This window comes from Ochotona princeps, chromosome 22 (genome assembly GCF_030435755.1).
Source record: "Ochotona princeps isolate mOchPri1 chromosome 22, mOchPri1.hap1, whole genome shotgun sequence".
Taxonomy (NCBI): domain Eukaryota; kingdom Metazoa; phylum Chordata; class Mammalia; order Lagomorpha; family Ochotonidae; genus Ochotona; species Ochotona princeps.
This window is the reverse complement of record NC_080853.1, coordinates 20,903,559-20,926,464: the sequence shown is the minus strand read 5'-3', so window position 1 is coordinate 20,926,464 and position 22,906 is coordinate 20,903,559. Positions and strand designations below refer to the sequence as shown.

General features: G+C 56.4%; 1 protein-coding gene across 5 annotated transcripts in view; it reads right to left on the bottom strand.

Moving 5' to 3' along the window:
- Positions 1 to 11,548, bottom strand: part of LOC101520581 (tyrosine-protein phosphatase non-receptor type substrate 1) — a 34,350-nt gene extending 22,802 nt beyond the window's left edge. For 2 of the 5 annotated variants that reach the window (XR_009247439.1, XM_058679439.1), the window contains exons 1-2: positions 11,224 to 11,547; positions 10,080 to 10,167 (exon numbers count right to left, since the gene is read on the bottom strand). Coding sequence is in view for 4 of the 5 variants with exons in the window: in XM_058679439.1 (XP_058535422.1) it covers positions 10,080 to 10,158 (79 nt within the window). In the remaining variant the exon portion in view is untranslated. Of the gene's footprint in view, positions 1 to 10,079; positions 10,168 to 10,914; positions 11,078 to 11,199 lie in introns of those variants that run through there. The other 3 variants (XM_058679440.1, XM_058679442.1, XM_058679441.1) reach the window with 3 other exon arrangements.
- Between the last annotated feature and the right edge of the window lie 11,358 nt (positions 11,549 to 22,906).

The window sequence follows — 22,906 nt, the reverse complement described above, 5'->3', positions numbered from 1 at the left end:
CTTTGGAGCAGAAGCTGCAGGGAGGAGCCGTGCCACCGCACACCCAGGGTGTGAAGTTTCCAGGCTCCACCTGACTGGGCTAGGGAGAGCCTAGCTGGCCCAGACACACCCCGACAGCCAGCTGGGCCCAGGTGGCTGCACACTATCTGGCCCAGGAGCTTGTCCAGAAACACCACGGCAGGAGGGACCCTCTGGGGTCCCCACACTCAAGGAGCCCAATATCTGCGTTCCCCAGATGTCCGGAACAAGAGAGACAGCCTGGCACCCCTTTCTCTGACACCGCCCATCAAGTGCCATTTCTGGTTTCATCTGATCACAGTCTGGTGGCTGTGGGCGAGAGAGTGACATATGGGAGTGTGCAGAAGGCCACAGGGACACCGGAGTGCTAGAGGGTAGAGAACCAGGACACACAACGGGTGGCAGAGTGTACAGGAGATACAGGAGTGCCAGTGCTGAGAGTGCGTGGAAGTCCACGTGTGAACGTGACTGAGGTCCATGCACAACCATGTACACAACTTAAGCATCTGCACTTCTGAGGACACGTGCATATGTGGGCCTGTGGGTGCAGCACAGGGGTGTGTCCAAAAGGCAGCAGGTGTGCCCAAGCACGCAGGCTGTGTGCTGTGTACAGGGGAGAGCATCTGAGTTGGGCATGCGTGGGAATAGGGACAGATGCCCAGCAGGGTGTGAGCATGGAGATGTGTGTGAGTTTTTGAGGGGGAAGGTGACTGCAGGGGTGGCATGCACGTGAATGTGTGTGTGTTCAGGGAGGTGTGCTGGTGGGGGTGTGAGTGATGGCATGCTGTCCCCATGAATGTAAGTGCAAGGATGTGTGGACGAGAGCAGGATGGTAGGTGGGGAGGCAGGGAGGCTATGACCTGTTATGCACCTGCATGTCTACACATCCTTGCTTGCGAGACTGTCCATCATGGTGGGGTCTCCCTGCACGCGGTGGCAAGAGGGGGAGGGTGGGAAAGACAATTCACTCAAGCCTGTAGTCAGCTCCTGGCACTCAAGGCCCTGCACAGTCCCCACTCTGCACAGGGGACTCTAACCTTTCTAGAACACCTGCTCACCACGTGCTAAACACAGGGCATAGCTGTGAATGGGCCAGCCTAGGACTGCCCACCAGGGCCTGTGATCCAGACAGGGAGCCAGAGGGTCCCAGGAGCCGTATTCACTCCGTGGGCTGCCCGTGAACTCAGAGGCTCCCCTTAAGGTAGCTTGGGGCTCTGACAGCACTGACTCAGTGGGCCTGAGCCCTCCCTGCCCTCGCAAACTTCCCTGGGCACTGCCTGGATGCCACAGGCCCTAGTCCTTGAGATCTGCTTTGTCTGTGAGGCAGTCTTGGACAGGGGCAATGATCACGCTAGGGACCATCACTATTGTGAGAGGAGCCCTGGGGTCTCAGAGGAGGAGTAGAATCTGAGAAGACTTCCTGAGTTAGGGCTGGAAGGCTGGCAGAGTCAGGCGATAAGGAGAGCAGTGAGGATAAAGCTGCAGGAGCAAGACCAGGGCCCTGTGCAATCTGGGATGAGGATGGGGTCTCTGGGCTGTGTGTGTGGGTTAAGCATGCTGCTGGGCAGCTAGCCTGAGGCTGGTCGGGTGCCCATTCCAAAGGCAGGTCATTGCTCGGGCATTCTGCTGGCACCGCTGGATACACCTTTGGGTGGAAACAACCTTGGAGCTGCGCTACAAACGGCCACCTGCACTGAGGCTGAAACAAATAGGGAGAAGTGTGGCATGAGAAGCAAGTTGGAGCTCCCGCTGGATCCTGGTCATTTCCACCTTGAGACCTGGGCACAATGGCCCACCTCTGCAGGAGGTAAAGACCCTGGGGGCCCCCTCCATGCCACAGGAACCTCAGGGAGCTAAGATGGCACAGGGCTTGGGCCCTGGGGCTAGGAGGCCCACACAGCCTGTCCTCTGGGGTATGACGTGGCATCCCCTGAGTATCTGCTCCCTTGACTCCTTCAGACTCAGCTTCTTTTGCTCCATATCACCTTCCACTAGAGGTAGCCTCCATTCCCTGGTTAAGTACAGAGCACCCATCTTCCTATCCCAGAATGGCATGTGTCCCTTGCGAGCAGGCCCTCAGGCATGACCACATGCCTGGCAATGTGCATGGGGGTTTGGATTCTAACTCTGCCCCGCAGGGACCCCCAGATGTTCTCAGCCCTCTGGATCTGTCACCCATCTGTAGAATGGGAATCATGTGACAATCTCACCAACAGCACCAGGGCTGTCCTGCAGTTGACAGGGGCTAAGTATGTCAAGAGTGGAGCTGAGCAGCTGTTACCATGCGGCTGGGCATTCATAGCAGAAGCACAGGGCAAAGACTCTGACCCAGGGAGGCAGGGCACAGACCCAGGAGCCTGGAGACACCTACGCACAGGCTCCTGTCCAGCAACCGGACTCCCAAGGTCTCCCAGCTGAGATGAAGGCTCCCATAAAAATGACATGTGTTCATTCAAGGTTTCATGCTCTGCCGCAGACAGCAGGCGACAAGCACCAGCCAGCTGTGACCTCACCCAAACCCTTCCTGGATTCCTTTTTGCTGCTCCGGACAAGCAATTTACTTGGCTGTCCCTCATTCTAACCCTCCACAGGTCCCCTGTGCAGGGAGGAACAAGGCAGTACTTCCATTCTGCAGGTGGGAAGACTGAGGCAAGACACCTGTTCCTCGGCTCATCAGGATTCAGAGCAAGACCAGAACCTGACTTGAGGCCGAGCGGGAAGGGACTCACAGCAAAATGGAGCCTCCTGTGTCGGAAGGGGAGGCTGAGCTGCAGGGGCAAGGGAACAGGTCTCTACTGGGGGTTACATGATACAGCAGAGACGCCGCCCACTCTGATGGCAACTCAGCCATCACGGAAACGGCACTGACCCTGCCCTGGGGCATGCCATGCCTCCCTGAACCTCCTTGGGGACCCCACCATCTTCATTCCACCAGGGCTCAGCCCCAGGCTCAACGAGGTCTGACCCCCACCTCCCTCTATCGTGGCAGCCTTGTGCTGTGACTACCCCCTTAGAGGAAGCTGGCTCTAACTACGGCCAACTAACAATGTGCCCCATGTGCATTCATTCTGATGTGTTTGGCAGAATTTAAAGCAGGAACTGGGGGGTTTCCTAGCCACCTCTCCTGGCCTCACTGGGCACTTACTGGTGGTAGCACATGGAGCAAGGGCCCAGGGGGTATGATCCAGGTCACACAGGCAGACATGCATGGCAGCCAGGGCTCAGGTTCAACTTTCAGATCAAGGTCACTGCCTGCATGACCTCCTGGCTCTAAGTCTGCTCTTTTCACACCTGCCTCATTCTTCCATTCAACTAGCAGATGCACCCACCTGCTGGCAGGGAGTAAGGGGTGGGTTGGGGAGGCGGCAAATAGAGCAGAAGCCAAGTGTCCAGAGTGTCCTATGACAGAGTATCCTAGGGGGCTGGGCAAGGCTCAGGAGTGCTGTAGGGGCCACAGCAACAAGTGCAAAGACCCCGAGATGCGAAGCAGCTGGTGCCTGTGGAGAAGGACGCAGGAGGTGGCTCATTGAGGCTGAAGACCATGGAGGCAAGGGAAGATGGTGAGAGAGGACGTCAGAGAGCCAGGTCCAGGAGCCACCACTGGCTAGGAATGCTTTTTCTCAGGGACAGCCACTGCAAGGCTTGCAGCAAACCCAAGGATGACCTGAGTTGTGAGTTGCTCACGTGCTATGGGGGAGGAGGGTGAAGAGACCCGGGGTAGAAGCAAAAAGGGGGCTGGAGCTCAACTCTTAACTCTGTGCCTAGAGGTTGTGTGTCCTTGGGTCTTTTTGAGGATCCATTTCCACATCTGTCCAATGGGTACAGCAGTAGTTCCAGATGTCACAGAATGAAATAAGAGAAAGCATAAGGACCTGGGCACACAGCCTGAAGTGTTCGGCAAACTTGATCCTGCCAGGTCCGGTTCTGGCCTCTGCTGACCATTTCCCCTCCACTGCCACCTGTCTCCTTTTACTCCAGCCATGTTGGGCCTCCCCACTATCTCAGCGACACATGGGAAGGGCTTGCAGCCTTGCCACCGCCCCCCGGCCCTTCCTAATGTAAGGGCAGCTCTTCCCCTGTGCCCTCCATCCTGCTCTGACTTCCTCCTGGCACTGTCTCTACCTGACTTTGTGTCTGAGTGTTTATTCGGATTCGTTTGGCTTCCTCAGTAGAACACCAGCCCCTCCAGAGAGCAGGTGTCTCTGCAGCTTGCTCAGGGCAGCTTTCCCCAACCCTGAGAGCCACATTCGACCCACGGGACATGTTCTCAAGTATTTGCTGAATGAATATTCACCAAGAAATATCTCGAAGAAGGCCAGCAAAGTGCTGAGATTAAGCGGAGGCTGGATCCTGGCTTTCACTCTCTCTAGCCAAGCAGCCTTGGGAGCAGCCCAGCTCAGCACTTGGGGGTGAGCCCGGGGCGCTTTAGTACAACACATGGACCAGAGGGTAGTGCCCACCAACAGTAGTGCATCAGAGGTGCAATGGGGAAGTGGTGCCTGGTACATCCCACAGGCGGAGCAAGAGGTAGGCAGGACTGGCTGGTACCAGAGCTGGTCCATGTGGAGGCTGGGAACATGACGTCACCCCTTCTCAGGGCCCATATGTTTGATATCTCCCCCAAAGAAAGAGATAAGAAAGTGGGAACGCACGCACGCATGCCAAGTGCTCCGCTGATTGCTTCCTTCTTCCTGGGTCTCCCAGCCCTTGAGAGTGCCAACAGGCTGGCGAAGAGGGACACTGGAGGCGGCCCCTGCCTTGCCACCCACCTACTCCAACTGTCCCTTACGGCTGCCAAGCTCTTGGCTCACTCCAGGCTCTTGATCAGAACACCTGATCTGCCCAGGCTCCTGGCATTAATCCATAGCTCCAACACCTTGTGCCCACAGAGAAGGGACCAGGAAACCTTACAGACACAAAGAACCAATTCAAGGCCACCCCCCACCGTGCCTGACTTCCACCTTTGCTGCTTTGCATTTCCCTGGACTGAAAGGCCTGCTCAGACCCCTGGCAGGGAAAATCCATCTTGCAGGGGCTCCATAAGAAGACTGGCCCCAGTCCCAGCCCGATGTGAGCAAGAAAGCAGCAGCAGCTTCAGCTGGGAAAACATTCGCTTCCTGCCTCAGCAGGGGGTCGTGGGAACACCTGCTGCCCAGCTCCCGAGAGAGAGAGAGAGAGAGAGAGAGAGAGAGAGAGAGAGAGAGAGAGAGAGAGAATATGAGAATGAATGCATGGATCCACTGGCACACAACACAAGACAGGAGTGGACACAACGTGAGGAGATCTGGTGGCCGAGCCTGTTGATTCCTGTGCCGCTTTGGACAGACTGCCTCGTGTCTCTGAGCCCCAATTTCCTCATCAGTCGACGGGTCACATCATGCTATGCACAGCATCCAGGGTGGCCATGAGGACCCTTGGGAGCATACCCCCCGAAGTGCTGAGCCCACAGAGTAGCCAGAAATGATGGTTCCCATTAGTGCTTTCTACTCCCTGCAGAATTTGGGAGCCTGCCAGATCCTTGCCTCCAATAGCTACATCCTCCAGCGCTGCCCAGCTTTACTAAGTCCGGGCCTGGGCCACGGGGTGCTGCGTGTCCCCTACCTTCAGCCCCCGGAGATGCTGCTGGATGAGCTCCACCAGTCCCTGTCTCTCTGCAGCTCCCAGCTTTCTCGGCTTTCCAAGGCTCTGGAATGGATAATTCCAGACCCATGGATCCAGATAGAGACACCTAGAGGCAGGCTGGGATCACAACACTCACTCCCAAGGACAGGGAATTGAATCATACCAGCTGGGGGCCAACCCAGCATAAAAACTAAGGGGCGAAACCCCAAGTTGAAGAAGGGCTGTTGCTACCGATTCATATAGTTTTCTGAGGGCGCATTATGTGCCAGGTCCCTCACAGGAGTCAGCCTCAAATCCCAGACTGGGAAACTCCAACAGAAGAAAATGTGCATGACGTTATGCTGCTTGGTGTGGACCAAGTGCTGACAACCTACAAGGCATGGCTTCAAGCATGCTGTGTGCGTTCACTGCCTTTGCCTTGAAATCTAACCCCTAATGGACTCCTGACTTACAGATAAGGAAACTGAGGCACAGAGAAGTTCAATAAAATCATCCAAGGAGGCAGGAGGGCTGGGAATGACACCCAAGGGTCTTTAGCTTCTACATGCAGAGGCCAAACAGCTGCCTGGATTGCACAATCAGACGCGACAGCCAAACTCACATGTCTGTGGGGACAAAGTGAGGAGGAAGTCACTAGGAGCCCCAACCATGGGCAGATAAGAGCCTGGGGAGGTGACAGAGATAAGTGCAACTCTTTGGGGCAGCAGGCACAGGGGTTGAACTTCAAAGGATGAGCGGAATCCGGACACGGGCACAAAAGGAGGGGCAGGGAAGGGCATTCCCAGCTGTCAGGGATGGCAGGAGCCGAGGAACAGGAATGAGAGTTTAGCCAAGGGCATGCGCTTGCACAACAAGAGTGTTTCCCAAATTGGGTCAGGCTGCACGTGAGTGGGCAGCACCCTGACAGAACGTGATGGTCAGGAGGAACATGCCAGTAAATGGCCCAGCCTGGCAGGGGAAAGCTGGGGGTCTCGCAGGTGCTACTGTGCATGGCTGGCCAGCAGGACCAAGGCCAGCAGGCAGCAGGCGAGCCAACAACTCCAGGATTCTGAGCTGCAGAGTGACATGATGTAGCCGTGTTGACAAGCCAGAAGTCTGAGCGCATGCAGGAAGGCAGGGAGGAGGTGCCTTCCATCAGTCCGAGACCACAAATAAGACAAGAACCTGTCGCACGGAGCCATTGGAAGCAGTGAGCAGGGACGTGTGGGATCTGTACAACGCTTTTAGCCTCCCTTCCTCTCGCACACCCCCTCTCCATCTGTCGCAAAGGGCACCAAGAAGATGTATAGAGGAATATTCCAGGGGCTCAGTGGCCCAGATTGGGGACTCTTACAGGAGCCCCAGCACCTGGGCGGTGGCATCTCTGAGGCTGCAGGGCCTGGCCCTGCCTCCATCCGCGATGGGCTTTTTCTGAGAGGCGCCTGGGAGACGGGTGAAGACTTGGGCCTGGAGCCTGAGCTTCCACGTGAGCCAGCAGGGAGTTCCCTTCCACCCCTCCAGCTTGGCTCCAGTCCTCCTGATCCTATTGGTCCATCTCTCCCCTCAGCCCCCCAGGCACCAAGGCCTGGGATAAGTTTCTACCTCATTTTGGGACTCGCTTTTTATCATCCAGGGGGCTAAGAACAGACTCCAGCAAGAAGACTGCACATCCAGTACCCGGCCTGGCACGCAGGTGACTGTCTCATGACCCTCGGCTCATCTCCCCTTCTCTCCATAGGTGTGTCACATCAGGACCTCATACGTGCTGAATGACCAGCGAGTAAAGGAATGACCACACCATGACACAGCCCGTAAAGCCATTACGAGCAGTCAGAAAGTACCGGGAGAACACGACAGTCTATAAGGGACCTGCAACAGCCTCTGCCTGGCAGAGCCAAACCCCTCCTCTCTTCTTATGAAAGAGGAAGCGAGATTACCATCACCACTTAGGAAAGTCCAGAAGCAAGGCGAAGTAGGCAGCAGGCTGCCTCCATCAAAGGGCGTAACTCCAGCTGGGGGGCCTGCCACCCTCTTCTCCCAGCCTTGACTGGGCCAAGTCTCCTGCAGACCACAGCAAAGGAAGAACCAAGAATTTGACTCAGAGGTCCCAGGCTGGGACCCTAAGCAGGTGCAGTGGCAGGCCCTACGGATAGATACTTGCAGCCCAGGTGTCCCCCTGCCAGCCCCGGCCCCTGGCACTTCTTTCCCCAGTGCAGTTGTTTGAGGAAACAGGCCTCGCGCTGGCTGGGTGAACACGGGGTAGTGACTTCACCAGCATCTTTTTAGAATTTCCTTTTGGCAGCATTCATGCCTAAGGCAATCTTTAGAAACTTCTACCCCAACCAGCATCATTCACATGACCAGCTCTCCCCCAGACGGTGATCATGTGAAGACACAGCAGTCACGTGACACCCACCACCACCCCCACCCTCTTCCCGCCCCTGGCTGCCAGAGACGCGGAATACAGGCAATCCACAGCCACCTTTTTCAATCTGACATTTGAGTTTCTCACTCGAACAAATCCATTTGCTTAGAAAATTGGACAACTTCCCTCTTCTACCTCTTTGCGTTTCTATCTGCTCTCTTCTGCTTTGTTGTAAATTCCAGGCCTTGAGTTGCAGAGAGCTGGGGACCTGAAGTTCCGTCCCTTAGCCAAAACAGGTGAATTCCATGACCCCCCTTGGGGTGGAGGGGCAGGGCTCCAGAGAACACAGACTCAAGGACGCTGGGAAGCTCCAGCAGTTAGGACCACAACCCATCCCTTCCCCATCACCCTCAACCAAGCAACTGATTCTCACCTCCTCAGATTTATTTATCTCCAAGTTAATCCAGGCCCCTCTGCCGCTCCCACTTTTTCAGGCTATTGATGCTGAATAGATTGGAACGGAAGTTTTATGGCCCAATCTTTACCATTTTATAGATTGTTTTTATAGGCAAAGGGGGAGAGCTGCTCACACGGAGGGTGGCAGTGGCAGCCCTGGGAGAGGCCAGCTGCCCAGCTCAGTGCTAGTCAGCCAGGGACAGCATCACAGCGGCCTGGCTGGAAAAGGGTTTGGAACAGACTTGCAGAAATGAACTTGGGCCCGGTTCCTTGCTTCTGCAAACATTAAGCACTTGTGACAGGCACCCTGGCCACTCCAAGCCAGGAAGGCCAGCAGGGCAGTGGCTGGGGACTTGTACAGGCTGTGCAGGGCCAGTGCCCAGGCAGGAAGGAGTGGATCCGAGATGTCACTCACCAGAGACACATGGAATTTATCAGGGCTTCCTTCTGCCTGGCCAAGGCCCAACTGTAACTGAGATGGGGTTGGGCTAGTGGGGGGAGGAGGGGAAGCGTGTGGATCCTGAGAGTTTTCATGGGAAACTGCAGGGCAGGCTGCCGCGCAGCCCCCACTTCTGCTTCCACCCACTCTGCTAGTTCTCCTTCTCACTGCTATCAGATGGTTACCATCTCCCGGCAAACCCAACAACGGGGGTGGGGTGGATACTGAGCTCATCTCTACCTCCTTTCTCAAGGCTGGGAGATGAAAGGACCTGGACTGCAGCTCCCAGGAGCAGCCGGGCAAGATCCTCACTCTTCTCCCCATGTTCCCCTGCCTCCCTTCATCACCCCTCCAGTCCACACCCTCCCAGGAGCCCTAGGGTTTGGCAAAACCCCTTTAAGAAGCAGGACTTGGGAATGGTGACCTCACCCCTTGGAGAACACAGACAGGAGCCCGCCTGCCAGGGGGACAGCCAGGTGCATGATGTAGGCCAACCCAAAAGGCGTGCTAGAGCCACAGGTAACAGCAGCGCAGCTGCAGGGAGCTGCCTGCAAGCCTGGGAGAAGCAGGAGGGAAATGGGGGACCGGAGCGCCGCGTGGAGGGAGCCAAGACAGCCAGAAGCTCCAGCCACTACAGGGACAAGTGGTTGCGTTCCCCCTGGGCTCAAGGGGTCGCAGCAGCTCCCCTCTGCTGCCAGGCTCTCTCTCACCCATGCACACACAAACAGGGCTTGACCCTGAATACAGGAGGGAGAGCTCACTCTCCCCTCACTGCAACAGCTCCATTCCAGGCAGCTCCCAGAACTCTGCCTCCAACCTCACTCTCCCAGCCCAAAGTCAGACAAGTGGAAGGAGAGGGTTTTCTCGTGAAGCTGGGACACCCCCACAAGCCCGGCTCTGAGATCGGTGGGGCAGAGCCAGGGTGAATCAATTCCTCCTTATGTTCCAGTGCCCAGCCTTGTGCGGCACCCGCCACAGCCCACGGGGACAGCTCGATCTGTGGCTGTGTGACCTTGGGCAAGTCGCTGGCCCTCTCTGGGCCTCACTCTCTGCACCTGTAACCCTGGTTCCAAGCAGTTCTTTCTCCTGACTAGTGCTGCCAGACGTAAGCCTAGTGGCTCCCGGCAACAGAGTCTGGGAGGCCTGAGCGCCGCCGTTTGGGGAAGGCAGCGGAGGGCAGCTTGGAGGGGGGTTGCTTACCTGACAAGGCGCAGGACACGGCGAGCAGCAGGCAGAGCAGTGGCCCGAGGCGGCCAGGGGCCGGGCCGGCGGGCTCCATGGGCCGCGGCTGCAGAGCGAGGAGGGAGAGCAGCCGTGAGTGCGCGCTCGGGCGGCGGGCACAGGCTGGAGCAGGGAAATGACTAAGGCTCCCCCCTCCTTCCCCCCCACCCCCCGCCCGGCCGGGCTTCCCCCCCTCCTCCCCGGAACAGGCGCCCGGAGTGGCTTAGGAGCCCCGGCGCCGCTGCGATTTTCGGAGGAGCCACCTTTCCGCCCTCCCCAGGAGAGATCGGGAGACGGGGAGGGGGGTGCGGCGGGGGGAAGAGGCAAGAGACCCCAAGAGCGCGAGAAGCGAAGCCAGGACGGCCGGCGAGAGGGGCAGGAGCGAAAAGCAGACCCAAGGGAGCCAGGCAGAGGGCCAGAGACACAGAGAGGCGCGAGAGGGGGAGAAAGAGAGCGAGCGAGCAAACGAGCCAGCGAGGGAGAGAGCGCGGGGCGGCGCAGAGCGAGACAGACAGCGCGGGAGAGGGGACGCGAGGAGCGCAGGGCGCGGGGCAGCGGCCGAACCCGCTGCGCGGGGCCGCCCCCGCCGCGGCCCACCCGCCCCGCCCGGACTTCTCGAGGCGCCGGCGGCTCGCTCTCTCTCTCCGGGTCCCGCAGTCCCGGCCGCTACCCCCGCCCTCCCGGCAGCGCGCGTGGGGGTGGGGGGGCGCCCCCACCTTCCCTCCTTCTCTCCCTCCCGCGCGCTCCCCGCCCGCCCGCCCGCCCGCCCGCTCTCCTGCCCGGCACGGCTACGGGGCTCGGGCCCCGCCGGCACCTTCTCGGTGATCGCCCGCCTGCGCCCCCCCCGCCAGCAGCGCGCCCCGGGGGAGGGAACGAGCGAGGGCTGCGCGCCGCGCGCCCAGCCGCGGAGGGCAGCGGCGGCCCCCGCGCTGCGCAGCGCCTGGGCTCCGGCACCCCCGCGCGGGCTCTGGGCTGCAGCCCCCGGCACAGCCCGCGGGATCGGGACCGCACAAGCCAACGCTGGCGGCCCAGGGATGGCAGGGGCCGAGGCCCGCGCGCGCTCATTCCCCGGCCCCCACCCCTCCCATCCCATCCGTGCCTCCCACTCCCGCCAGCCCCGGACCTGCACCACCCGCCGGGCTGGAAGGCTGGGGAGGCGCAGCGAGGGGCTGCCCAGAGGCCGGGCCCCTCCACTTTGCGCAAACTTGTTTTTCTAAGGTCGGCTTTGCGAGCTGGCTGAGCTGGCTACGCGGTGCTCTTAAGGTAGACTGGGGAAGTTGCGGCCGCCCTCCCCTGCTCCGGACTCTGACCACAGATGAAGTCCGCGGGAGGCTGTGAGCCGAGCGGCGGCGGAATGGAGCCGTGGCGGGGCAGGGGACACGTTCTGCCGTTTGCCACTCCCCAAGAGGCCCTGCCCCTATTGCCCCAAAGCTGAGGGCCCCACGTGAGGCTGGGGTTGAGCCAGGGGTACCCGAATCTTTCGGAGCCTGGCCGAGGTGGAGGAAAAGCAGGAAGTGAGTGTAGGGGGAAGGGGAAGGAAAGGAGAGATGATGGTACAAAAATAGCGTGTGTGTAGGAAGGACTCGAGTGCCGCCTGGGAGAGCGGCGCAGGAGATGGGGGAGAAGGGGCAGGCAAGAAGAGAGGCCGGTCCGGGCCCTTACCAAAGAGGTGGGTGCCCTCTGATCAGGTGCTCTGGGTTCTGGATGATGGCAGATTCAGGGTAGGCGGTAGGGGACCTGGAGGCCTGGGTTCCCGAAAAGTCACGCTATTAGGGGCTGGGTGAGGGGTATGGAGGCTGTGCGGGACAGGGAGAGGTCCTGGAGCCACGAGCCTGTTTTTTGCTAGGATGGAGCATCCCTGGCTTGAGTCTTTTGAGTGGATGGGACACTGAGCCTGGCTGGGTCTGAAGAGGGTCATCTGGCAGACGGGGCGTTTGGCATTGTGGGGCAGAAGGAAGTTCATGACCCTTTGCTGCTTGGAGGGTCTGTGAACTGGAAAGGAGCCAAGAGATTGCCAGCTGCAGGCTTGGTTTCACAGATGGCAGTAGAGAGGATGCCAATGAGTGTGGAGTGAGGCCTGCCTCTGTACCCCAAGGGTTACGGCCCAGAGAGGGGGACACTTGCCTAAGGCCACACAGCAAGATCTAGGGGAGGACCAAGAGTTGAATTTCTGATTCTCTGGCCAGAGACCATTGCACAAAGGCCCATCTTCCATGCTGACCTCCTGGGCCAATGCTGAGCCTGATCTTGTGATGGGTTCAAGTCCTCTGTCCACTTCTTCCGAATTCGCTCTGCAACCCTGGCAAATATGACTCAGCTCCCCCATTTGGAGCAAAATCAATGCGAGTGTGAGCACACAAAGCTCACAGAGAGGATCAGATGAACAAATACTCTTAGCAACACCCGAAAGAGCCCAGCACCGAACCAGGTGCCAGGAATGCATCTGATGGAGGCCCAGGCACTTGACAACTGTTCTGGGCAGCATAAGCGGACACTCGCTTCTGTGGGAGTGGAAGATGACAACGGCAACCCCTTTCACTGCCCCTGTCCCCCAGGTTCTTACAATCCAGTCGGGAGACGGAGAAGCAGGTGTGTAGAAATCATCAATGGACTCCAGAAGATGGAGGTTGGAGAGAAGAGGTGAGTTCATCCTCCTGAGAAAACGGCAGCTGAATCGCAACTGCATATTCAAGGAAGACAGACACCACAGATAAAGTCCCTACCACCCCCCACTATGCCCCTCAAGACCAGTTCTGCAGCAGGTGGGAGTGAAGGATGGTCCTGCTGGGAGGTCCTAAAGGCCCAAATAAAGAGGCTGTGTTTGGATGAAGCCTGCCACTGCTGCTCTGCTTCTGATCCCGCTTCCTGCTCATGCGTCTGGGAAAGCCGCTGAAGGTGGCGCAAATATTTGGACCCCTGCCACCCACGTGGGAGACCTTAGTAATGTCCCACCCTCCTGGCTTTGGACTGGACCAGCTTTAGCTGGAGTGGCCATCTGGAGAGCGAACCAGGGGATGGAAGAATTAATGAGATAAATTTTTAATTAAAGACTCCTAGGTAGCGTGTGAGTTGGAAGTGCTGGAGGAGGTGGGACAGGGGAGTTTGTGGTCTGGGGGTAGAGGGGTTATGTTAGAGTGAAGAGGGGCCAGGAGTGAGGGACACACAATCAGGGCATCAGGGCACTGGACAGGAGAAGCATGGCTCTGAGGCCCACCCTGCAGCTGAGGGGAGGGGGGCAGGTGAGGACCCTGAAGGTGACCAGTGAAGCTCTGGTGGACGCCACTCCCCTTGCTATATCTGGAGTGGGAGATTGGGGCATGGGCTGCTCGTGAGGTGAAGTCTTCCAGACTTCTGCCCCTGGTTCCCAGAAGGCCCTGCTGCTCCCCATCCACACAGAAATCTGCCCAGGGATTAGGAGCCAGGGGATTAGGGCAGATAATAATGGAACCACCTGCTGGTTATAAATAGCAGCTTTGTCTGAAGGCTCTCAGTGGGGCTTCCACCACAGGGCCCCTTCATCCCTGGACCTTGTCCTCTGTCCACATGAAGATCACCTGTGGCTGACCAAGAGGGCTGAGAGGTCATTAGGGACCAGTGGGCAGTGAGGGCATTCTACTTGCCTGAGTTCAAACAGAGATTAGAGTCATACGGTGCTGGTTTGATTCCTGGCTGCTCCTGCTCCTGCTCCCTGCTTATGGCCTGGGGAATTAGTGGAGGAGGACCTCAAATGCTTGGGCCTCTGCACCAATGTGGAAGAAGCTCCAGGCTCCTGGCTTTGGCCTGGCTGATTCTGAGCTTTTGCAGCCATTTCGGGGAGTGAACCAGCAGGTGGAACACCTCTCTTATGGGTGTTAACTCTGCGTTTCAAGTCTTTCAAGTCAATAGATGTTACAAGTAAAGAAAATAAATTAGGAAATTAGGTTGTAAGAGGCAGGCTCCATCCCACAGGGGCCCCTTGACTCCCCCAGGACCCTTGTAGGGCAGTCTTTGGGGTTTAGGCCTTTCTGTCATAGGCAGAACCAAACCTTTGGGACTCCCATCTGGTCAGCACCCCTATCTCCCCAGGGTGCCTTATTGATGCTGTCCCCATGTCCCTGGAAGGGTGGTGGTGCCCCTAAGGGTGCCAGGCCCTTCTGGACACAAGGGTGTTTGCTTGCAAAGGTCTGGAGGAAATGGAATGACAAGATGGGTATATTTTGGTGGGAAAACATTTGGAAACCCACGCATAGCTTTAGATGCAGTTTTCTGTGAGCTTTTGACAGACCCCCTCAGATGCACATTTTACAATGGAAAGCAACATCTTTGTCCATTTTCCTTGAATTTTTTGAAGGACCCCAACACATTGTCTCCCAGAAGCCCCACCAACTCCCCTGGGATCCCACAGGTAAGAAGACAAACCCAGAGACAGAGTATGTGGTTAGGGCTGTCACACTGGGGCACGCACCAACCTGCAGTGACCCAGCCCTGCCCAGGCTCCGCTTGCTTCTTCCCGTGGCCCTGGGCTGGCGTCAGCAGGCAGGCCCATGGGGCTGCCTTTGTGTGGGGCCTGGCAGGAGGTTGGAGTTGCCAACGACCTATTTTTCTGGGCAAGAGGAGCCATTTGGAGTTAGAGACCTCAGCTGTGGAGCCAGAATGATCAAAATAAAAACAGCCTGGATTCCCGGGGAAGCCTGGACAAGGGGCCTGAGTACCTCGGAGGAGCTTGCTGCTGGCAAGGCTGGAGGGAAGGCAGGCTGGGGGTTGAGAGGGGAGAGAATGTACGGAGCTGCGGAGCCGTTCTCCAAGCTGTCCATGGCTGATTTCTGTGGCTCACGAAGTATGCTGCTCCTTCAGTGTGGTTGCTGGTCCCATTCTGTGGGTATGGACATTGAGGCTCCATGGGGTGATGGACTGAGCTGCCCAGGACATGCTGACTAGACCAGTTGGGATTTAAACTCAGTTTCCCCAAACCCAGCAGCAGTCCCTATTGTTCAGTGTCTGCTGGCTGCCCAAGCTGTTCTTGTGACATATTCAAGGTATACTTCTCAGACATGTGGAAAATCTCCAATTTTACAGATGGGAAAGTGGAGGTTGCTATTCACCGGCAGCATCTCAGGGAGGCCTTGCCTGATTACCCTGTCCCAAGAGCCACCTCCAGCTGTCCTCACTGGGTCCTATTATCTTTCCTAGCCTGTGTCACTTGTTGTGCCTATCACACATCGTCATTGTATTTCCTGTCTCCAGGTCAGTGCAGCCAGTGGCCCAGAGGGCAACTCTACAAGCAGGTCCTGGGGTTTGTACTCCAATTCTCTCAGTCTAGCTGCCCTCAGGCCAAGTTCCTCCCAGTTCTGTCTCACTTATCCAGGCTTGGAGGTGATGGGACCAAGCCTGGGTCATTTCCCAGCTATTTGCTATCCATGGGTGGGAGGATGTCAGGGTTAGCCACTGCTCTGTCCTGGAGCTGCAGCCCCAGGACCTGCTGGTCAACAGCAAGTCATCAATGAATGTGTGTGAGCTTTGGGAAGTGACCCCTCAGCTCAGTGTGTCCCCACCCTCCACCCCAGCTGACTTGGAATCAGACCTGTAATCCTCCCTTCCCTGAAAGCTGGCTAAAATGCCAACTCCAGGGCCCTTAACCCTGGAGTGTCTGGCTCCTGAGAATTTGCATTCCTAAGGCGTTTCCAGGTTGAGGCCCACGCTGCTGCTGGCTTGGAGACTACACAGTGAGGACCATGGAACAGACTCCTGTTGGAGTCAGGGTGGGAGGGCCTGGCTCCTGAGCCCCTCTGTCAGTCCATGCCCCTGGTTCCTATCCCCCAAGAGGAGGAAGGCAGAGGGCAGCAGGACAGTGCCCTTCTGAGGCTGCAGCTGGTGCCATGCTGCCACCACCGCTGCTGCCGCCAAGGGGCTGTGACAGATCAGTGAGCCAGGCAGGGCCTGGGGGAGCTGTGCTGTAATTAGCGCTTCTCGGGACAAGCGAAGCTGCAGACAGGCAGGCAGCTTGCCTGGCTCTGCTCGTCATGGGTGGGACCTGCTGTCATCCCCTAAACACTGTTCCCCGGCTCTGGGGAGCTGGCTCTGTGCAGAGCTGAGCCCAGGTGTGCTCAGCTGTGATGCCCTCCGCTGCTCACTTGGGGTAGGGGTCCCCTGCTGGGGGGATGCTACCAGGGCAAAGCACTCCTTGTCTCAGGAAGCACTGGGAGACCAGGGCTGAGGGCTGATTCCCTAAGCAGAACACAGATCACAGTTCAAGTGCAGACACCCTTTTCCAGGTCCTGAGGGATTTCCACAGACTCCCTCATAACTCCTCACCCCTATGGGGCGGGACACAGTTCTTATCTCCATTTCAGAGATGAGAAAAATGAGGACAAAGTAGGTTAGCCAAGAGCACACAGCTCTGATTCCAGGCATTCTCTTCCCTAGCACTTGCTCTGGCAATTTCTAACTTCTTCTCTGAACTCAAACATCTCATGGTACTTTCTCATTCTCTACCTGCCCCAAGCGACTGGCCTGATTGCCAGGGCCTTCAGTGGTGCCAAGCCCTGGGCCTGCTCACCGGTCACTGGCACACAAGGATGTGGGGAATGAAATCATGAACAGGCAGTGGATTCACTTTTCAGCTCAGAAGGGACCATGGAGCTCAGGCACTGGGGTGATGCCTTCCATTTCAGGCTGTGTGCCTTGCTAGCTGTGTGATCTTGGGGTGTGGGCAGGCCCAGTTTCCTTATCTGAAAACAGGTTAAGGGCAAAGATTAATCAATGAGACAGAGAGAGAAAATTACAAACTTACAAGAAGTCTTCAGAAAGGTCATGGACCATACACAAGGGAAAAATCCATGCATGGCACACCAAGATCGTTACATTAACTGCTGTACCCTTTTGGGTTGCCAGAAATGGTTGGCTGCTTCTGTCCCAGGGTCCCCACCTCAGCTTGGCACTCATCTCCCCTCCTGGGCTGAGGTCTTTCTCTTCTTGCCTGCCCATGGTCCTGTCAGCCACTCCTCTTGGCTCTGCTTTCGCAGGAAACAAGATCCCACCTCTCCTTGCCACCTACAGTCCATGCCCCTTCATGACAGCTCACCTGCTTAAGTGTAGCACCGCCCCCTTCCTGCCTGACACCTCGCCTTGTCCTTCCTTCAGCCCCCATCTTCCCACAGACTCCCACCTCATCACTTGGGATGAAAATCCCAAGTTCTTGGTACAGCCCATAGCAACCTCAATGTGGTCTCCCCCTCCCCACCTCTGATCCCTCCTTGGCTCATGTCCACCCTCCACCCTCCTTCCCTGCCCTCCAGTCAGACTCGTCCTCTCAAGATTTCATGAACACGTGCAGCATACACCTACCACAGGACTCCTGCACTTACTGATTCCTCTCCCCCAGTAGGCTGCGGGTTCACCTTCAGGTCTCCTCCGCTCCCTGGGGCCTCCTCAGCGAAATCTGTCCTGACTACCTATCTAAAACTGTCGCATCTCTTCCCATCTCTTCGCCCCTCTGCTGCTGCAGGTGGCACGCCAGTGTGATCTATTCACTGGGCACCCAGGCCTCTCCTACTCTCTGGGGTGGGGGGTGGTGGCTCTTGCTTCTCCAGCACCTGGAGTTATGCCTACCCAGAGCAGAGCCCTGGGAAGTAGGTGCAGACAAATTGAACCAGGGAACTGAGCAGCAAGTAGAGAGCAGGAAGCAGCTCTGTCCACCAGGGCACTGGTAGCGCCTCTGTGGGGTTCAGACTCCTTTGTGCCCCAGGGACTGGCTTGGCTTGAGTATCTTCTAGGAACAGGTGTCCTCAGTGAACTGCCAGCTGCCTTGCCAAGCAGGGAGGCTGAGGCTCCAGCTGGCCTCCTTCCTGCTCCCAGGGGCAAGTGTCCATCCCCAGGCAGCAGAGTGCGTGGCCTTCAAGCAAAGCCCAAGCAGCTCGCACCACTTTGCTTTCACTTCCTGTGAGCAGGAAGCCTCGTCCTCCACCAGGGGCAGAGAGAAAGGGGGGAAGGCAATTTGCCCAGGTCCTGTGGCCATCCTGTGCTCAGACACAAGCTTCGCCTGGCAGGAACTTGCTCCCTTGCTTCACTCCCCAGTGCCCTTCATGCAGTTGGACAGAGGCTCTGTGAAGGTGGAGGGGGAACTGAGCTGGTGACACACTAAGCGGAAAAGCAAGGTGGTGCACCCGCATCTTTAAAAAACTTATGTATTTACTTGTTTATATTTACTTGTTTATATTTGAAAGGCAGAGTGAGAGAGAGGAGAGGAGGGGGTTACGAGGTTGGAGAGGGGGCTAGGGTGGTCTTGAAGAGCAACAGGACAGTTCGTGGGCAGGAGTCACACCTACCATTCAGCTTCCCCCTCCCCTAGCTCCTCCATTCAGTCAGGCCACCCCAACCTTGCAATGGAGGGCACCAAAACTCCATGCATCTTTCTTTAGCCTTATAGACAAACCCCACCCCATTTCCTGACGGTCTGGAGGACATCACAGTAAGGCAATGGGCTCTAGCCCGCTTGGGTCCAAAATCCAGTTGTAGAATTTGACGACACGAATGAGGGTGAAGGATATTCTGTTTCTTATCTGGAAAAAGGGGGAAGGGAGGAACCAGAACAGGATGAAGATTCATAGCAATAACAAGTCCAAAATTTGTCACACGTGGGGTGTCAAGACATGTCACACCCCTTCCCCTCCAATCCTACCCATCCTGTATGATAGTGAGCTGTGTGTTTTTATTCCACTGTTTGAAGTCTTTCTGTTTTTGTATATGTTCTATGAAGTACATAACCCGTCAGTCCAAGCAGTGCATAATGCAAGTACATTTGTAAATTAATAAATATGCATGCATGGGGAGGTGTTAAAAACACTCTTACTAATAGGGAATGGGATTCAGAAACTGACAAGGCCACTGTTTGGAAGTCCTAAAGAGAGGATAGAATCAGAAATCATAGGGACTGACTTTGAGCTCCAGGGTCTCTGATGCCCCCATACCTGTCCTCCTTCTCCTGGCACAGACCCTTTGCTGGGAGCAGGTGGTTAACCCAGTGGCCAGGACACTTGTGTCTGTACCCGAGTGCCTGACTTTGTTCCTGGCTCTGATTCTGGATTACAGCTTCCCACCATGGTGGACCTGGGAGGTAGCAGTGATGGCCCAAGTGGTTGGGTTTCTGTCACCCAAGTGGGAGACCTAGATTGTATTTTTGGCTCTTAGCTCCAGCCCCAGTCCAGCCCTGATTGTTGGAATATCTGTGGAAGTGAACAGCAAAAGGGAGTGTTCTTTCTTGCTCTCTTTCTCTCTCTCTCTCTTACACACACACACACACACACTTAAATTACCATTTCTGTTGCACTAGATTTCCTTCGGAGATGGGGAGCTTACCACCTTTCTGGGCAACCCATTGTGTGTGTGTGCGTGTGTGTGTGTGTGCAGTTCTCAGAATGGTTTCCTAAATCTAATTTTGGTTGCTTCTTAGTTCTCAAAGCCCCTACTTCCCTCTCTGCTGTGTTGTGGCCCTGGACTCTCCCAAGAGCCATGCCAAGCTGTGTGCATCACAAGTCCTGAATGCTGTCCCATTGGGAAGGAAGAGTCTGCCTTCTGCTACCTCTCGCCAGGAGGACATGCTCCCAGCTCAGTGTTGATGTCCCCCAGGGGATTGTGGGTCCTGCCACTCTGAGAGTGGATCTGCATAGTTCTACTTGTCTTATACCCATGTGTGTATGTGTCTGTGTTTTTGCATGTCTAGGGTGTTCAGATGCATGTCACCCTAGGGTCATGTGGGTCCCTGTTTCTGTGTGTGAGTGAAGCACACCAAGTGTGATGTGTGTGTGTGGCGTGCATGTCTCTGTAGCTCTGTGTGTCTGTGTGGGAGTCCTCCTTTGTGAATCTCGCTGAGGGTGCCTCTCAGTGGCCATGGGTGTGTCTTCTGTCCTCTGCTGTGTCCTTTCAATGGGGGCAGGGCCACAGTGTGTGTGGGGGGTGGTGGTGGTGCTGGGATGGACTCCTGCAGCCTGGAGGACTTTAGGCCGTCTGACTAGCAGGCAGCACGGGCTTCACGCCCCTCCTCTCCTGCTCAGCTGTGCTAATCACCGGGTTCCATGCAGATGGCAAATGGGCGGCTGCCAGGCCTGGAGCAGAGGCCTGTGTGGGGGTGCAGCAACGCAGCCACTGAAGATGGTGAAGACAACGTCAAGGCCAAAAGGGAAACTGAGCCTACGTAACTTTGGCATTGTGGCTGTGAGTTCTCTCCATAGGCATGGGGTTTTTTTGGGGCAGTGGCTATGATGTTTTCCTTCCCTAAATCAAGTCAGAGTCTTAAAATCTTAGGATTGTGGAAGCTTGGGATTTGGGTGCTGTACAAGTCTTAGAATCTTAGGATAGTGGAAGCTTGGAATTTGGGCACTGGACCCTAGATTCTAGACTCTAAACTCAGCTGAATGCATTTCTAGACTTAGAGCCATGTGCAAGGGCTGCGGCCCTCCTGGGAGCTTAGTGTCTGCCATCACAGTGCTTTCCGTCTTTCCGTTTCCCTTGTCTCTGTGTAGAATGTCCGCCAAGGAATGGCCCTGAAAGTTCATCCCACCTCTCTCTGGCTCCAGGCAGAACAGCACAGACAGATGCCAAGCCCAGCTGGGACATTCCTGGAGGCCTTGGACTTGGAGCCTTCCCTTGACGCTTGGCAGGCACTTTTTGCCTGCCCAGCCTGGATCTCATGTTACTCTCCCAGTGCCTTCTGTGGGGAACAAGTTCCTGCAAAGACAAAGGGCCTATGTTTCTGGGCTATGTTTCCAGCCCAGAAGGGAGTAGTGGAGAGAGTGTAACAGGCTGCAGGTGTGTGAGATGGGAGGGGCGGGTTCAGTGCTTCAGAGCCTGGGGGCGGGCAGCTAGCCTGGCAGTCGTCCTCACTGGGCTGTGCTTCTTAGCATGGCAGTTACGTCTTCTCCACGGGGTCCTGGGGAGTCATGGACTGTGCTTGAGGGAGGTCATTCCAGGGTGCTTTGAAATACCCCAAGAGTCATCTCAACTCTGATTACATTAGTATAGGCCCTGACTGCCAGCCACCCCCTCATCCCTCCCTGCACACATGTGCAGCCACGCCCACCTGCCTACTCACCTGGAAGCTACTTTACTTCTCCACAACTCCTAATCTCTGCATGAACTCTTTCCTTTTGGCCTCTTCTTCACGGTACAAGCTTTATTCCTCCGTGGAATCCAGATTCCCACTTGAGTGTAAACATCACCAGAGGAAAAAAAAAATTCAACTTATTGAGTATTTTACTTTCCAGAACCTACAGCGTTTGGCACACGGTACATGTTGAACAAATATTTGTTGAATGACGAACAGCATCACTTTAAAGTCAGCTCATTTCTCTGCAGAAGCTGTGATTCCAGAGCCCTCCCAGGTTTTCCCCAGGCCCACATCACTGGGATCACCTGGGGCCAAGAGGTTTTGCTGACTTTGTCTCGTTCACCAGACAGGAAATACCTGGAAGCTGACAGCACGTCTGGTCAATCCGTCTACCTGCCGCATCCAATCCAGGGCCTGGCACCCAGCAGGTGCCCAGTAATGGCAGAGCAGCTGCCAGCAGCCCAGCTCAGTGACTTGAAATCCCTTGTTGATCCTAACTGTGAGCGCTGGTCCAGGCTGTTGGCCACATCTGCTTCGGGGTCTCATTTGCAATCGCTCGTTCCTCAGCTCTTGCCACTTAATATTTAATAATCAGCCGACTGGCTTCTCTGGCAGCCACTTAAGCCCCTGATTGCCTCTTGTCTGAACTTGGCTTTGAGTAAGGCACCGACAGCCTTGAGGTTAAGCACAAAACCAGAGTCCTGGGGCCGAGACCAGCAGGAAGCCAGAAGCAGGGATACCCACTGGCTTGCAACTCCTTGGGTGAGCTTTCCAGGAGAGAGGCAGGTTAACTATTAGCTCCAACGGGCTTCCCCTCATTCACCTGCTGTGTAGCACTGGGTCAGAGGGTAAGGGTGGGGAGGAAAAGTGTTAATGGGACTTCCTTAACTCATTTCCGAGTTGAGTGAGGACAGAAGGGGGATTCCACCTGGGCTGTGTCCCAGCAGGAAAGGTATGGCCTAGACTTCCTCATGGGGACCAGTGGCTCCATGGTGGATGTGGAACTCCCACAGGTTCCCTGCCTCAGCTGGCACAAGGATGGGGAATCCATCCAAGGCAGCCACGATGGGAGGTGGTGATGGAGACTGATCTGACCCTTGAGATGGTCCTGCAGGCCTGGGGAGGCTGGGTCCATTCTGACTGCCTAGTTGTCAGAGGTGGAAAGGGACCACAGGATGGGTTGCCTGAGCCCATGCAGCTGGATGGGCGACCATTCTCTACTCAGTAGTCACCAGCCCCAACCAGAAAGAAAACAACAACAACAAACAAAAAATAGACCCGACTCCACCCTATGATCTGCAGCACCAGTTGCTTTAGTTGCTTTGAGTGGGACGCAGCATTGGGCAGGGTGCCTTGAGTACTCGCTGGGCACAGGGTGCCAAGTCAGATACTCCCTTGGCCAACAGACACAATCTCATGTGGTCACTGCCATGCTTGTGACCACTGTCCACTGGAATCCAGGACCTGGCAGGTGTCTGCACAGAACATGGTCACCATGGGCTCTGCAAGGGGACCAAGGCAACACCTCCATGTGTGAGATGTAGCATCCTATTTGGAAGGCCTGGCCAGGATAAATGCCTGTACAACTCCCTGCCTCGGAAATGGTGGAGTTGGGATTCGAAGCCGCATCCAACTGGCTCAGCACCCAGCTTTCATTCAGCAGCCTGAGTACCATGGTGGCCCACAGAGCCCTTAAGCCCTGGGAATCCACACCCCACAGGCTCTT